At 50.9% G+C, this 16,829-nt stretch overlaps 1 protein-coding gene across 2 annotated transcripts; it reads left to right on the top strand.

Moving 5' to 3' along the window:
- KIF22 (kinesin family member 22) lies at positions 1-15,975 on the top strand. Of its 2 annotated transcripts, XM_032243166.1 has the most exons (14): positions 19-824; positions 7,135-7,330; positions 8,613-8,740; positions 8,832-8,986; positions 9,211-9,420; positions 9,501-9,731; positions 9,865-10,018; positions 10,149-10,284; positions 13,294-13,462; positions 13,988-14,156; positions 14,548-14,615; positions 15,403-15,615; positions 15,705-15,764; positions 15,854-15,975. In XM_032243166.1, the coding sequence occupies exons 1-14, from the start codon at positions 644-646 to the stop codon at positions 15,899-15,901; spliced, it is 2,118 nt and encodes a 705-aa protein (XP_032099057.1). In that variant the 5' UTR covers positions 19-643; the 3' UTR covers positions 15,902-15,975. The 2 variants fall into 2 exon arrangements, with proteins under 2 accessions (XP_032099056.1, XP_032099057.1); XM_032243165.1 differs by having other exon boundaries at positions 1-824; positions 15,403-15,764; positions 15,854-15,973.
- Positions 15,976-16,829: the final 854 nt, after the last annotated feature.

Genomic DNA, 16,829 nt, shown 5'->3' with positions numbered 1-16,829 from the left:
TCAGTAGAGTGGAACACGATGTCTAAACAAGGGCCCTACCTAGTGGGGCTCAAAGGTGGAATGATCGTCCCTGGCCAACCTTCCAGAAGGGACAGGAGCTACTCAACGGACCGCTGTACCCTTAAGTACTGGGAACTGGAGCCGTGGGTGAGGGGGATTGAGTCACAGACCAAGTGTTTTCCATACTTCGCCGACGTGCTGAGTGCCAAGTTATAAAGGCAGGATGCAAGCTGCTCTCCTGGGCTGACATATATGCGAGGGGACCTACAGTGGCCTTGGGCCCAGCAGGCAGCAAGCGCAACGTGACTGCTCACAATCCAGCCCCTGTGGCCCAGATCTACGGAACTGACCAGACGTGACAGCCCCTTAGCTGGGGCTGCAGTCCCACGATCCACACAACGACCCTGGCTCCGCAGACAAGCCAAGCACCCACGGAGGCAAGAAACTGCAGAAAGTGAAGGGAAAGGGAGCCCAGTACCGGGCGGCGCCCAGCAGCTCCCCCAACGGCCACCGTCGCCAACGCCTCCGCGTCGGGGTTTGTACTGCAACGCGCGTCCAGCAGTCAACGGCTGCGCGGCCCACGCGCGCGCATGCGTCCTGACCAGGGCTGGGGACCTGGAGGCCGGCGCTGGGGGGCGGGATAATGGTGAGCCACACGCAGGAGCTTCCGGCGGTGCGTAGCCGTGATTGGTGGAGCCTGGGGAGGGGGCGGGGCACCGGGAAATTCGAACGGGAGAAGCGGGCCCAAGAAGGGCGTGGAATGGCCGCAGGGGTCTCGACGCTTCAGAGGCGACGCGAGATGGCGGCAGCGACGGCGACCTCAGGTACTTGAGCCCGGCCTGGGCAAGGCCGGCACCGACGTCTGGACCTTAGTGGGAGTCATGCGTCGGAGTGTGGTCTAGGCTCCGCAGGTTGTCGCGGAGAGGCCTCAATGGCGTGGGGGCGGGGAGAGGGAGACGATGGAGTGTGGGGTCTCCAGCCGGTCGGCCCATCCGGCTCCTGCCTTCTCCGTTTGCGGCTCTCTCCTCGGGTCAGTAGACGTGGGTCTCCAGCCCAGGCTCTTGGCTTGAATCCCACGCACTTTTCCTTTGTGAGCTTCGGTTTCTTCGTCTGTGAAATGGGGGTCATGGCCTTATCCCTGAAGATTACCTGAATAAGCAAGAGAAGAGTGGCGGACGCTCTAAACACGAGAACGAGAAGAAGGGAGCTGGAGGCGTGTTTTGGGAAGGGTTCTGTATGGGACATGGTGTTTGGGTGCAGAGACTTCCCTGAGATATGCCGGAGGGCGGGCTGAGGGTAGACCAACTGCAGCTGGGTTTAAGTTGACAGCGTAGGATGCTCTGCGATCACAGAAAAGGGAAATAAGGGACTAAAGTTTCCTTTCACTCTAGCGTGGAAGTGAATGCTATTTAAATGCTGTTAGGACACCCAAAATCTTGTATGTGAGTATTTGTTTACATGCGCCTCTAACCCAGGAGACTGAGTCCTGGTCAGTGATGATGGTGGGCGCCATAGTAATTGATTGGAGCCCTTGTTAGCCTCGTGAGGAAACAGACATTTAGGAGAATGTCATACACCTATAAAGCCCGAGCTGTGTACGAGACACAGCTGTAGGCATTTTATGGTGATGAACCATTTATTGCTTGCACAATGCTATATAACGTTGTTACTATTATTGTCTTTGTTTTACACATGAGGATACTGATGTTAAATAGTTTGTTTAGAGTTAACACAACTAGTAATATTGGGGCCTGAATTCGCTCTCAAGGAGTCTAAGTCTAGAGCCTCTGCTCTTAACCATTATGCCCAAGTACATGCCATCCCTGCTGGCTGAGCACACTCTCCCCTTACCCTTTCAAGATTCATTGTGTCTGGTGCATGGTAGATACGAAAATACCTGAATGAATAATGTCCCTTCCTAGAGGAACTTACAATCTATTTCAATAGAGTGTCACATAATCAGATGTAATGTGAAACAATGAGAGATGTGTATAAACTGAGTGTGTGGAATCTGAAGTAAACCCTTGGGTATTCTGAGAGGGCTTCATTAGCGGAGTGATACTTGAGATGGGTTTCAGAGGTTGGATAGGAGTTTGCCAGGCCTTGACTAAGAAGACAAGAACAGCAAGTGTTTTATTTATGGTGTAAAAGAGGCCAAAGATGCTATCTCAGCTCAATTTCCTCATCAATAAAAGGGAGAAGAGTGAATGAAATTTAGGAATTGTGGAAGAAGAGAAAATTAGAAATAAGTGCTAGCCTGGTCCAACAAGGTTGCTTTTATCATGAAAGGGCTAGACTCTTGTGCCATAAACAGCTGTCTACCTGTGGCCCTCCTCTCTTCCCTCCTCCCCTGGACTGTGAGCTCTGGGGCAGAAAAGGCAGCGAACCACTTTCATGATGGAAATGAACAAGCCAGTGATTAGTAGTTTATTCAGCAAATCTTAATTTGTTCAGCGAATAAAGATTTGCTGAGGGCCTACTCTGCGCCAATATTGGGGATAGAAAGGTGGGCGGGATAGATGATGGTTCTGAGAGTCAGCAGTCAAGTGGAGAAAGTGACAAACACACAATAGTGGGGTATGACAAGTGCTTATGGAGGAGCTAACAAGAGCTGTGGGTGCACCTGATAAAGCCTTAGTGTCTACCAGGGGAGAGTTTCGGTTTTGTTTTTTAAGAGGAATTAAGATGTGTTTACCTCAGTCATTCCAGGGTGTGGACAAAACCCAAAGGTGCCAGAGAACTTGGTGTTTTGTAGGAACTGAAGGAAATTCATCATGACTGGTAACTTAGACTGCAAGTAAGGAAACGGAGGGAATGACTATTGGGCAGGGAGACACCTTGCTACCACCAGCAAGGAAGGCTGTAAAGACCATGACCTTGGGCAGAGGTAGTGCAGTGGGAATGGAGAGAAATGGACTTGTTCAAGAGAGATTTAAAGAGACAGACTTGACGGATGTTAATGATGAACCAATGTGGGAGGTAAGAGACGTTGGAGTTAAAGACTCCCCCTTTTGGGGTTGGTGCCATTCATTTATATCAGAGATAAAACGATAGGGAGGTTGCAGAGAGATGGGGAAGGAGGGTTCAGTTTAGGACAAGCAGAGTTTAAGAGGAGCCACTAGGGCATTTGCTGCGAATGTGGGTCTGCAGTTGAGAGCTCTTGTGCAGAGCTTGAATAGGACTCATCAGCTGTAAGTTGGTACTGAAGCCAAGAGGGTGGGTGACCTTCCCATGAAATGAGTCTGAGTGGTCTCAGTTGGGGACAACTTTGTCCCTCACAGGACATTTGGATATGTCTGGAGACATTTTTCATTGTTACAACTTGAGCGTGAGGGTGGAGAATGCCACTGGCATCTAACAGGTGTGTGCTAACAGTCTAACTGCACAGGACAGCCCCGTAACAGGAATTAGCCAGCCCCAAATGTCAGTAGTGCTGAAGCTGAGAAACGCTGGTCTAGAGAAAGGATAGACAAAGCCTAGGAAAATCCCTGAAGACTGGCAGAGCTGAGGAGTGAACAGAGCTAGACGAGTAAGACAACTAGGAAAGTAGGGGGCATGGAAATGAAGGGAAAAGGGTGTTTCCCAAGAGCACTGCATAATTCTGGGAGGTCCAACAGGATTGAGGCTGAGTGTGCCTACTGGATCTAGCAGTAGGGAGGTCATGGGTGACCCTGCTGAATAGTGAGGGCAGAAGCAAGTTGCAGGATTGAGGAGTGGGGAGCAAGAGAAAGGGTATAATAATAACAACAGCTAAGGACTGAGCACTTGATGCCAGGCACTGTGCTAAACGTTGTATGTTCATTATTACTTTGAATCCTCACATTCTTAATGGGGATAGACCCTGTAATTAAAGAGAAATGGAGGCTTGCAGTGGTTAAATAAGCTTCCTGAAGTCACACAGGCTAGTCGGCAGAATTTGGCTCTGACTCCAGGTCCCCTGGGGATGCAAAGATGAAGGGGCTGAGGAGGACTCTGAGGGCCTCTGGGGCACTTTGGGGTTAGATCTTCTTTTGAAGCTGTCACTCACTAGCTGATGACCCTGGGCAACTCAGCTAACCCCTCTATACTGAGGTTTCCTCATCTGGAAAATGGGAGATGGACATTAAAAAGCACTTTTTATGCTGGGCGTGGTGGCTCACGTGCGTGTAATCCCATCACTTTGGGACGCCGAGGCAGGCAGTTCAAGACCAGCCTGGCTAACATGGTGAAACCCTGTTTCTACTAAAAATACAAAAAATTAGCTGGGCATGGTGGCGGGCACCTCTAATCCCAGCTGCTTGGGAGGCTGAGGCAGGAGAATAACTTGAATCCGGGAGGTGGAGAGTACAGTGAGCCGAGATCACGCCGTTGCACTCCAGCCTGGGCAACAAGAGCGGAAACTCCATCTCAAAAAAAAAGATACTTACTGGCCTTTTACCAATGTTCTAAGTACTTTTACATGAATCACCTTAATTACTCTCCTAACAACCTAACAAGGAGCTATTTTTATTTATTCCCATTTTGTAGGTAAGGAAATTGAGGCACTGGGGTGGAAAATGATTTCCGTAGGTTACTTAGCTATAAGTGGCAGAGCTGGGATTTGAACTCAGGCTAATTTACCTTGAATAATGAACCTATCTACTATGTGCTAGTCACTGTGCTGCCACTTTACCTGCTACTTAATTTTTTTTTTTTTTTTTTTTTGAGACAAAGTCTTGCTCTGTCACCCAGGCTGGAGTGCAATGGCGCGATCTCAGCTCACTGCAACCTCTGTCTCCCGCATTCAAACAATTCTCGTGCCTCAGCCTCCCAACTAGCTGGGATTATGGGCACACGCCACTACACATGACTTATTTTTGTATTTTTAATAGAGGCGGGATTTCACCATATTGGCCAGGCTGGTCTCGAACTCCTGACCTCAGGTGATCTGCCTGCCCTGGCCTCCCAAAGTGCTAGGGTTAGAGGCGTGAACCACTGTGCCCAGCCAAATTTTCAAAAAGCCCCTCTAAGGCCCACTCCCAACCTTATTTTACAGACAAGGAAACCAAGATCCAAGGTCACAAGCTAATAAATGTCAGAGCTGGAATTAAAGTCCAGTTCTGTCTCACCAGAGTCTGCACTCTAGCTCAGCACTGACTTCCTTCCCCTTAGATTGATCACTGTGCTTCTACATCGGCCATCTTTCTGTGTTCTCCCAGAACATCCTGTGAAAGCAGGCAGAAGAGGGTCCTGCACACATTTTTGACAAGTCAGTGCACCTCAATTTTCTGCCTGCACACATGCATCTGCAAGTTTTTACCTGCTTTCTCCTTTCAGGATTGCCATGAGGAACAGGTGAGAACTAGATGTGCAAGCGCTTTACAACCATAATGTGAGAAATGGTATTGATAGCCCCATTTATCAGATGAAGGAATGAAGGTTCAGTGTTTGAAACAGGCCATCTGCTTATGGGCATGCCTTACTTAGATGTAAGATTCTTTCTAGGGGTCATCTGTCTGCCTTTTGTCTTGCTGTTTCTGTGTTGGTTATGTATGCCAGCCAGTCTTTTGCCTTCTTTGAGGCCTATGGCTCTCAGCAACCAGCTGCTACCACCAGCAAGGAAGAGAGAGAGCTGCCAGGAGCTTTCCCAGTTGTTACATAACAGGGAAGCAATACGGCATCCTACCAAAAGCAGATTTTTAGAAGGGAAGACATCTAGGTTTGAGTTCCACTGTTAGCTACAGTATGTTATCCTCCAACGTAAAATAGAGTAATACTCTCCTTAGATTTTTTCAGCTCATTTAATCCTCACAAAAATAGAGGCCTTTTCTTTTTAAGTTTTATCTTCATTGTGTTTTCTGATGATAAAAATAATTAAGTTGCCAATTCTGAAAAAAAGACTTGATTTAAAAAAAAAAAAAAAAAGACTTAATCATCTGAAGGAAATTCAGGGGTAAGTTTACATGAGAGAAGAATTGTATGTCAGTGGTTGTTTTTTTTTGTTTTTTGTATTTTTTTAAAGATGGGGTTTTGCCATGATGGCCAGGCTGGTCATGAACTCCTGACCTCAGGTGATCCACCCACCTCGGCCTCCCTAAGTGCTAGGATTACAGGCATGAGCCACTGCGCCCGACTCTGTCAGTGGTTTTTACAGAACTGACATAATTCCTCATCAAAAGAAGATCATCATTAACAGTTTTCAGGGCAGCGGCAGGGGTGGGGGAGCCTGTGGGTATACATACATCTCAGTACATATTAGAAATCCCAGTTAAGAAATGGAGGCACGGGCTGGCTGTGGTGGTTCATGCCTGTAATCCCAGGACTTCAGGAGGCAGAGGTGGGCAGATCACTTGAGGTCAGGAATTCGAGATCAGCCTGGCCAGAATAGTGAAACCTCTTCTGCTAAAAATACAAAAACTAGCCAGGCATGGGGATGGGCGCCTATAATCCCAGCTCTACTTGGGAGTCAGAGGTGGGAGGATTGCTTGAACCCAGGAGGCGGAGGTTGCAGTGAGCTGAGATCATGCCACTGCACTCCAGCCTGGGGTGACAGAGCAAGACTCTGCTCCCATCCCCCACCCCCCCAAAAAAAAAGGCACAGAGAAGTCTGGCAGTTCACTGTCTGGTTTAGGTTTCGGTCAGATGTCAACCCTTTTAATCCTTAGAATAACCCTGTGAGGTGCTGGTCTACTTCAGCCTTGGCAATTCAAAACATGTCCTGGGCCAGGCATGGTGGCTTCTGCCTGTAATCCCCGCACTTTGGGAAGCTGACAGGGGAGGATTGCTGGAGCCCAGGGGTTGAAGACAAGCCTGGGACTCACTCTCTCTATTTTTTTTTTTTTTTTTTAAGTGCCCAGCATCACCTGGGAGCTTATTAGAAATGCAAAACCTCGGGCATCACCGCAGGGAGACTGAGACCAAATTCGCATTTTCATAAGATCCTCCAGATTATTTGTATATACATTACAGTCTGAGAAGCCTGCTGTCCACCCCACTGGACCTGCTTGTAGAGCAGGGAAAGCAGTGAGGCCAAGCTTAGGGGTGTCCACAACATGACCAGGGCAGAAAGAGCTTCTTCAACATCAGCTGTGGTCCCCAGCCCTCCCAGAAAAGTTGGTCCCTGCTTCTTCTGCTACCACCGTACTTCATGCCTAAAAGTGATCTTCTCTCCTCCAGGAGCTGGTCGCTGTCGGCTAAGCAAGGTAGGAGCTAGTCGTCGCCCACCTCCAGCTCGCGTGAGGGTGGCTGTGCGACTGCGGCCATTTGTGGATAGAACAGCTGGAACAAGCGATCCCCCCTGTGTGCGGGGCATGGACAGCTGCTCTCTAGAGATTGCTAACTGGAGGAACCACCAGGAGACTCTCAAATACCAGTAAGTCCACTCCTCTTCCCTCATGCCATCACCTCCTTCTCCTAGGCCCACTCCTGTTATCACTTTCCCAGAGTGTCTCTGACCTGCCTCCCCTGGATCCTTGCTCCCTCCTTGGCACCGTTTTGTTTCCTGAGCCTTCACTGTTCACTTAGGAAATGTTCACAGGTACTCCCCGTGATGGGCCTTCTCTAATACTGTAGGGAAAGAGGAGAGGCTGAATCAGAAATAGTTACTGTGCACAGGGAGGGTGGAGCAGCGAGGGTGAGCAGGTGAGCCCCAAATAGAGGCTGGAGGACATATGGGGAGAGTTGGGGAAACACAGACCAGCCAGCCAACCTACCCAAGCTGCAGCTGGGTAGTGTCAGAGAAGATCACACAGATTTGGGGACAGAACTCAGAAGGGCAGTTAGTTACTTTATAATCCCACTGGGGATATAAAGTTCAAACTATTTGGCCTGTTTTTCTAGGCAGGGGGTGGCAAACCATGGCCTGCTGGTCAAATCTGATCAGGAATAAGATTTTTTTTATAATACATAAAGTTTTATCGTTTATTTACATATTGTCTATAACTGCTTTCTGACTACAGTGGCAGAGTTGAGTAGTTGTAAAAGGAGCACATGGCCCACAAAGCCTAAAATATGTACAATCTGCCTTTTTACAGAAATTTGCTAGCTCCCATACTAGGCCCTTCACAATCTGGCTTCAGTTTCTTTCCAGCTTCATTCCCTCAATATATACTACACTTCCTGCTGTGGCCTAAGCTGCAGCTTCTCCCCCAGAACACATGAATGTGTGATTGGTATGTGGAGTCTAGTCCAGTTGTAAGCAGCATCCTTTATTTTCCTCATTATGGTGTAAAATACATGTGACCATGTGAAAAAGATTGGGAAGTCTTGCTTTTGTACTATTCCTGATTCTTAGAATTTCTTTCTTTCTCTTTGGTCAAAATCTTCCTTCCTTGAGCAGAATCAGTTACTCCTTTGAGAGTGTGTTCTCATTTTCTTTTCCTAAATCACAGCAAAGTGTGTATATCTATGTATCCTACCAGACTGTAAAACTCCAAGAGCAGAAATATGGGCTCTGTCTCTTTATTCCTACACCAATAGAGAGATGAGGATGGAGTAGGTGTTAGGTGGATGCTTTTTAAGGTCTTTGTACAAGGAAGGGGAGAGAGATATTCTCTTAAATCCAAGGTCTGGATGAGAGTAGAATTCCTTGCCCACCCCCATCCCAGTCCACCCCTTCCACACACACATATTAATTTATTTCTTTCTTCCTGCAGGTTTGATGCCTTCTATGGGGAGAGGAGTACTCAGCAGGACATCTATACAGGTTCAGTGCAGCCCATCCTAAGGCACTTGCTAGAAGGGCAGAATGCCAGTGTGCTTGCCTATGGACCCACAGGAGCTGGTGAGGGAGCCAGAGAAGGAACAACTATGGGTCAGAAAGGGTTGGGGAAGCGGGGAGGAAAACCTCACAGCTTTCTCTTCTCTCTCTCCAGGGAAGACACACACAATGCTGGGCAGCCCAGAGCAACCTGGGGTGATCCCACGGGCTCTCATGGACCTCCTGCAGCTCACAAGGGAGGAGGGCACCGAGGGCCGGCCATGGGCCCTCTCTGTCACCATGTCCTACTTAGAGATCTACCAGGAGAAGGTGAGGCCCCACACTGGTTGGGAGAGGAGCAACAAAGGGTCAAGGACCTGGTTCTAGAATGTGAAGCTCTACTCTAGCAGGGAGGTAGGGTGGAGACCTAGAAAGACAGAGGCTGGGGTAGCAGAAGGTACAACTCCGAGAATAGAACAGAGAAAGGAAACTGATTCCTAGGAAGCAGCAGCCTCTGTAAGGAGAATCGCTCTTCCCCTTCACTGCGTACACAGGTATTAGACCTCCTGGACCCTGCATCAGGAGACCTGGTGATCCGAGAAGACTGCCGGGGGAACATCCTGATTCCGGGCCTCACGCAGAAGCCCATCACTAGCTTTGCTGATTTTGAGCGGCACTTCCTGCCAGCCAGTCGAAACCGGACTGTAGGTGCTACCCGGCTTAACCAGCGCTCCTCCCGCAGTCATGCTGTGCTGCTGGTCAAGGTGAAGCCACAAACTGGGTTGAGGACCTGGGAAGGTCCAGGAGCCTGAGCTAAGCACGAAAATTTTGTTCTTACCCCCAGGTGGACCAGCGAGAACGTTTGGCCCCATTTCGCCAGCGAGAGGGAAAACTCTACCTGATTGACTTGGCTGGGTCAGAGGACAACCGTCGCACAGGCAACAAGGGCCTTCGGCTAAAAGAGAGCGGAGCCATCAACACCTCCCTGTTTGTCTTGGGCAAGGTGGTGGATGCACTGAATCAGGGCCTTCCTCGTGTACCTTACCGAGATAGCAAGCTCACTCGCCTACTGCAGGTCAGGCCTACCTGTCTCAGGGAAGAAGGGGCTGCAGAAGGAGGTTCTCAAGTCTGCTGATGGGTGGGGAGTAGCAGTCAATGCACAGGAAGGCTAGGTTTCTGACCCACCCACTGCCTGGTCCCACCCTCAGGACTCTCTGGGTGGCTCAGCTCACAGCATCCTTATTGCCAACATTGCTCCGGAGAGACGCTTCTACCTAGATACAGTCTCCGCGCTCAACTTCGCTGCCAGGTCTAAGGAGGTGATCAACCGGCCTTTTACCAATGAAAGCCTGCAGCCTCCCGGTGAGGACTAGGGGAGGCAGGAGTGGAAAGGCTGGGTCTGGAAATTAGGGAGTTTGTTGAAGCCACCAGGCATCAGCATAGAGGATGACCAACCCCATCCCTCTCTCCACCCCGTCCTCCAATCATCTAGTCTTGGCACCTGTTAAGCTGTCTCAGAAAGAATTGCTTGGTCCACCAGAGGCAAAGAGAGCCCGAGGCCCTGAGGAAGAGGAGATCGGGAGCCCTGAGCCCATGGCAGCTCCAGCCTCTGCCTCACAGAAACTCAGGTGAGCAGTGGGGCCTTGGGTGAATTCTCTTCCTGATGTGTGGCTTAGCAGCAGAGCTCCAATGGGTTTAGCCTGTCAGGTCCTTCAGCAGAGACAGCTGTGATCTTGTTCCTCTCCCATTAAAATCACCCTAGGCCGAGCATGGTGGCTCATGTCTGTAATCCCAGCACTTTGGGAGGCCAAGGCAGGTGGATCACCTGAGGTCAGGAGTTTGAGAACAGCCTGGTCAACATGGCAAAACTCCATCTCTACAAAAAAAAAAAAAATAATTAGCCAGGTGTGGTGGCATGTGCCTGTAATTCCAGCTACTCAGGAGGCTGAGGCAGGAGAACCTCTTGAACCCAGGAAGCGGAGGTTGCAGTGAACTGAGATTGCGGCCACTGCACTCCAGCCTGGGTGATGGAGCAAGAGTCTGTCTCAAATAAATTAATTAATTCACCCCAAATTCTACTCCATTGAATCACTAAAATGCTAAGATCAGTGTCTCCTTGGTGCTGCTGCCTTGGGGACCTAAGGAGGCCTCCTGGGGATCCTTTCAATTTTCCAACCTCTTTAGCCCTCAGCAAAACTTCTCACTTTGGGACAGCTGTTTCAAGGATGAGCATTTTTGCTTCTGGTTCAAGGAGTGATCTGAATCAGATCTTTCAGGTCCAGAGGATAAAAGCAAAGCAAAGGAGACTTGGAAGAGCTGTCCCTCTGAGACCGCCTGGTCTGTGTCAGGCACAGCTTGGGGAGCCAGCTGCTGTCCTAACTGCTTCTGCCCTCAATCCAGACAGAACCTCTTAACTAAGTCCTTTGTATATGTGGCCTCCTTCCCTAACTCCAATCGCCCCACCTCATGGCCCAGTGTATACTAATCCTCAGGTCATCTCAGTTCAGGGGTCTTGCTTTCTGTGTCTGGCCACTTAGCCCCTGTGCTGTCCCCTCCACCACCCAGGAGCCAGTAGCAGTTTTAACATGGCTCTGTGTTCCCACCCTTAGCCCAAATAAAGCCCGTGAACTACTGAACAGAGGTGACTTGAGGAGGCCAAGGGTTAGTGCCTACTCTGTCCCAGGGGACTTATGTAGTTAAGGAAGATGCCACACAAGAAGATGCTTGTGCACTAATGACCCTAGCTCTCAGTCTTGTCTTTCCTAAACCATCTGTCAACAGTTCCCTCTCCTGTGTGCACAGACCCAGAAATGTGCACAGGTAAGCTCTCTGTCAGATGGGCACTCTGAGAAAGGGGAAGCTCAGAGATGGGCACATCAAACCCAGCAGACCCAGAGCTTGAGGGGCTCACAGGAGAGGAAGTCGGAGGGGAACATCAGTATGTGAGGCCAGGTGGAAAATGCAGAATCGGGACAGAGTAGCTGCTACTATAAGCCAAGAAAGAAGAGATGTCTTCTAGTGTTTGCCCACATATGTTCTGGTCCTGTTTTTCCATGGCACTGGTACGGAAAGCATGGGAGCGTCTTTGTCCTCCAGGAGCCAGTTCACAGTGTAGGGAGGAAGATGCACTGTCAAGCTGGGTGTCATGGAAAGGTGGCATCAAACTGACCTGGAAAGATCATTGATATAGATGTGAGGAGGTGTGGGGCAAGATTCCAGGCAAAATAAATGAATGTTAGACATTGCTGCCTGGGCACGGTGGCTCACACCTGTAATCCCAGCACTTTGGGAGGCCAAGGCATGTGGATCACTTGAGCCAGTTCAAGACCAGCCTGAGCAATACAGACCCCATCTCTACAAAAAAAATTAAAAATTAGCTGGGCATGGTGGCATGCACCTTTGGACCCAGCTACTCAAAAGGCTGAGGCAGGGAGATTGCTTAAGCCACGGGAGATTGAGGCTATAGTGAGCTATGATCTCAACACTGCACTCCATCCTGGGTGACAGAGCAAGACCCTGTCTCAGGAAAAAAAAAAAATGGGCTGGGCGTGGTGGCTCACGCCTGTAATCCCAGCACTTTGGAAGGCCGAGGTGGGTGGATCACAAGGTCAAGAGATCGAGACCATCCTGGTCAACATGGTGAAACCCCATCTCTACTAAAAAGACAAAAAAAAAAATTAGCTGGGCATGGTGGCGCATGCCTGTAATCCCAGCTACTCAGGAGGCTGAGGCAGAATTGCCTGAACCCAGGAGGTGGAGGTTGCGGTGAGCTGAGATCGCGCCATTGCACTCCAGTCTGGGTAACAAGAGTGAAACTCCGTCTCAAAAAAAAAAAAAAGAAAAAAAAAATGTTAAGATTTACCATGCAGGCTGGGCGGTGGCTCACACCTGTAATCCCAGCACTTTGGGAGGCTAAGGCAGGTGGATCACCTGAAGTCAGGAGTTAGAGGCCAACCTAACCAACATGGTGAAACCCCATCTCTACTAAAAATACAAAAATTAGCTGGGCATGGTGGCGGGTGCCTGTAATCCTAGCTACTTGGGAGGCTGAGACATGAGAATAGCTTGAACCCAGGAGGCAGAGGTTACAGTGAGCTGAGATCTCACCACTGCACTCCAGCCTGGGTGACAGAGTGAGACTCCATCTCAAAAAAAAAAAAAAAAAAAAAAAAAGACTCAACTGTGCTCAGAGTCAGTCAGGACTCGGCTTGAACAGGCCTTTGCTGCTGCCCACAGGATACAGACTTGGCAGCTGAGGTCTTCAGTGGCTTTCAAAGCCCTGCTGAAGATGGCATTCTCTGTAATGTTTTCCCCAACTACTCCAAATGGACAGGCACTGCCCGGTCACCTTATCATGGTCTCTTGATTTCCTCAGTAGACAAGTGCTTCCAGGGCAGGGTAGTGTCTTAGATCTCTACTACCTGGCACTTGTATGTGTGCCTGATTTCCTGGCATCCCTGAGAAGTCACTTCACCTGATGAAGACATTGCACCTACAGAAACTGGATACCTAGCAAGTTAACATTAGGTTCTAGAACTACAGGATACACCAAGTTAAGGTGTGGTGAGGGGAGTCCTGCTGCTATAGAAGGTGATGAGGGAGGAAGTAGGTGAAGAGCAACTTCTTTGTCTGCTCAGCCCCCTACAGAAGCTAAGCAACATGGACCCGGCCATGCTGGAGCGCCTCCTGAGCTTGGACCGTCTGCTGGCCTCCCAAGGGAGCCAGGGGGCCCCTCTATTGAGTACCCCAAAGCGAGAGCGGATGGTGCTCATGAAGACAATGGAAGAGAAAGACTTGGAGATTGAGGTAGGTGTTGGAGGGAGGTGGGAGCTGAGATTCCTATTGGCCTTGAGAAGCAATCCTTGTATCTTCAGATAGGGAACGACACTCAGGCTGGACTGGGAGAGTCCAGTTTTCTCCCAACACTGGAAGTTCTCCAGCTTCTGCTTGAATGTCCTTAACGTGGCTGAACTTTTGACAAATAATTGAGATCAGATGTCAGGGAATGAGAAGAAAAAGTTCAAAGTAAAAGCAACAAATGTTAAACATTACATTTCCTAAAACCCAGCTCAATTAATTGAGGACTCTGCTTGACGAGCCTTTCCCTTCAATATTTGCAAGAGGCTTGTTCCACCTCTGAGTAGCCCCCTGATCACAGAAAGCCCTTAATTATGGTAGGCTTCACCTGTCTCCTGGTAACTTCTCCCATTGGTCCTAGTTCTGCGCCCTGGGGCCTCAGGGCCTTGCATATACACCCTGGTGACCCACTGCCCTTCAGGCTGCCCTGGAGTTGGGTCTGGGTTATCACATCTCCCTGATGCTTTCCAACAGAGGCTTAAAATGAAGCAAAAAGAACTGGAGGCCAAGGTGTTGGCCCAAAAGGCTGAAGACTCAAAGGAAAAGGAGAACCATTATCCCACAATTCTCCGGCCCCTTTCACATCGCACAGTCACAGTGGCAAAGCCCCTGAAAAAGGCTGTGGTGATGCCCCTACAGCTAAGTAAGTTTGACTCCAGGGGCTGGGGGTGCCAAGGCAGCTGAGATCCCATAAGGGAGGAGGTGTTAGGAGCAGCTGTCTCCATGTCATTCATGTTCTCCCACCATATGCTAGACCCAGGGAGGGCTGAGAAGGCTCTGAGGCAGCATTGGGGGTGCTCTGCCCTCAGGCGTTTAGTACAGTGGGATGGACAAACAAGTATAGAGGATTGATGACAATGCAAGACTGACTGAGATACTTCAAATACAGGTATAAAAAAGGTCATGTGGAGACAAAGCAGGTTAACTCACAGTGGAGGGGAACTGGGGAATCAGAAGTGGAAGAACTAAGGGGCTACCAGAGAGGATGAAAAGTAGCCTCTGCCCTGACTCCAATTATCAATTCCTGCTTTCAGTTCAGGAGCAGGCAGCGTCCCCAAATGCCGAGATCCATATCCTGAAGAATAAAGGCCGGAAGAGAAAGGTGAAAATAGCTGGGGGCTTAGGCTACACCTGGACCCCAGAAGTAAAGGGGAGTAGGCTCTAGGGGTAAGAGCATTGGCCTTGGGGTTAACCCACTGGGCGATGGCCACCAGCTATTTACAGGCCTTAATTTGCTTACCCCTGGAATGTGGCAATGGGATGGCTCCTTGCACGACATTTAGGGTGAAAGGCAGTGATGTGGATGTACCTAGCAGAGTGGGTGTTCCCTTCCTGATAGCTACTGTCAGTAGCTACTTAACTAGGTCCACTGTGTAGCCTGACTTCTGCCATCTATAAGCTTAAGAAGGAAAATTTAGGGAACTATGACCTAAACACTCAAGAATGAAACCACACACATGCGCGCGCACCAGCATGCCCAGAATTGAATACCACTACAACTACAGAAAAACTGAGGTGGTTGAGGGAGATATCACTTATTCATATTACTTTCTCCCATGTACTTCTGAAATCAGCTTATTCTTTCCTTTTTAGAGATGAGAGACCAGATTTCATGGCTTATTTTGTGCTTTACATTCATTAACTCACTTGATCGCCACAGTAACTCCATGAGAAAGGTGCTAGTATTACCACTGGATACTAAGTAGTACCACTCTTTCACTAGTAGCATAATGAGAATTAACCCAGTGACCTGAGGGCAGGATTTTGGACACACTTGAAGAGAGGAAGAGGCTGGAGTGCGGGAGGTAGCTGGTGCTGGGCTAGTCTTGGCAGAGGAGCCCAAAGCACTTGGCTGCCGTGCATGTCACTCACCTCCCTTTGCCTCCCAGCTGGAGTCTCTGGATGCCTCAGAGCCTGAGGAGAAGGCAGAGGACTGCTGGGAGCTAGAGATCAGCCCGGAGCTTTTGGCTCATGGGCGCAAAAAAATACTGGATCTGCTGAACGAAGGCTCAGCCCGGGATCTCCGCAGTCTTCAGCGCATTGGCCCGAAGAAGGCCCAGCTCATCGTGGGCTGGCGGGAGCTCCACGGCCCCTTCAGCCAGGTAACAGCCCCCAGTGGACTGGGGGAGGGTGGGGGATGGGGGAGACCAGGCACCCCCGACAGCATCTCCTACCGATCCTGTCCCGCCAGGTGGAGGACCTGGAACGCGTGGAGGGCATAACAGGGAAACAGATGGAGTCCTTCCTGAAGGTGAGGACACAGCCCTGCCCCTCCTTTGCCTGTCCTGCACCCCGCGCCGTTCTAACATCGCTGTCCCCGCCCTCCCTCCTGTGTTGCAGGCGAACATCCTGGGTCTTGCCGCCGGCCAGCGCTGTGACCCGTCTTGACCGCCGTTTCCTCACTCCGCCTCTTTAAATCCTTGTATAACCCCGTGTTGTGTAAATACAGTTTTTCTCTGGTGCTTCCGCCTGATTTTTGGGGCTGCGGGGGCGGGACCGGGGTGTGACCGCCCCGGGATGGGCCGCCACTGCGGCCGACAGCCCCGCTGGGCGCCATTTTCGGGTAGCCACTCTGCGCAGGATTGTAAATAAACCTCTGAAGCCGGGCGAGGAGGACGGTGGCTGGCAGGATGCAAAAAGCGAAGGTCGAAGCTTGAGCGCAACCGTTAGGCGGGCGCGCGCTCAGTGATTAGCCCCGCCCCGTCCGTGCCCCCGACGCGCGTTCCCCCATTCTCCCGCTTAGCAACGACGGCAGCCTTGTGCGCGTGCGCGCGAAATAACGGCCGCTGGCGGAGGGAGGGGGGGTGGAATCGTTGGAGGGGGAAGAGGAGAGAAGCCGCCGGTCTCCCGCGCGCCCACCACCTGCGCCATCGTCAGCCAATCAGCAGCCGTCTCAGGGGTCTCGCGCTCGGGGCGACTGGGGCTGCTGGGTGGCTCCCCTGTCCCTCCTCCCGCTAGAGTCCTCTCGCACCTCCCCCTCCCGCTGGCCCCGCGCGCGCTCGCGCTCGCGCTCGCGCCCGCTCCAGCCTCTTGTGTGTCCTCGCGCCCCCCGCCCGCCCTCCCCGCGCGCAGTGTGCTCCGCTCCCCCCACCCTCCTCCTCCCCCCGCCCGCCCCGCGCGCCTCCTCCCCGGGTTCCCCCTCCCCCACCGCCGCCTCCTCCTCCTCCCGCCCCAGGGTGAGCGCGAGCCACCTCCCTCCCTCCCTTCGCCATGGATCCCAGCAACTGGAGCAGCTTCATCTTCCAGGTAACAACCCCCTCCCCCCGCCCCCACCCCCCTGCCCACACCCCCTCCTGCCCGCCCTCCCTCCCGTCCC

Source organism: Sapajus apella, unplaced genomic scaffold, assembly GCF_009761245.1.
Source record: "Sapajus apella isolate SASKATOON/1434 unplaced genomic scaffold, GSC_monkey_1.0 scaffold51, whole genome shotgun sequence".
In the NCBI taxonomy this organism is placed as follows: domain Eukaryota; kingdom Metazoa; phylum Chordata; class Mammalia; order Primates; family Cebidae; genus Sapajus; species Sapajus apella.
Note: the sequence above shows the minus strand (reverse complement) of the source record. Positions and strands in the feature narration are given on the sequence as shown.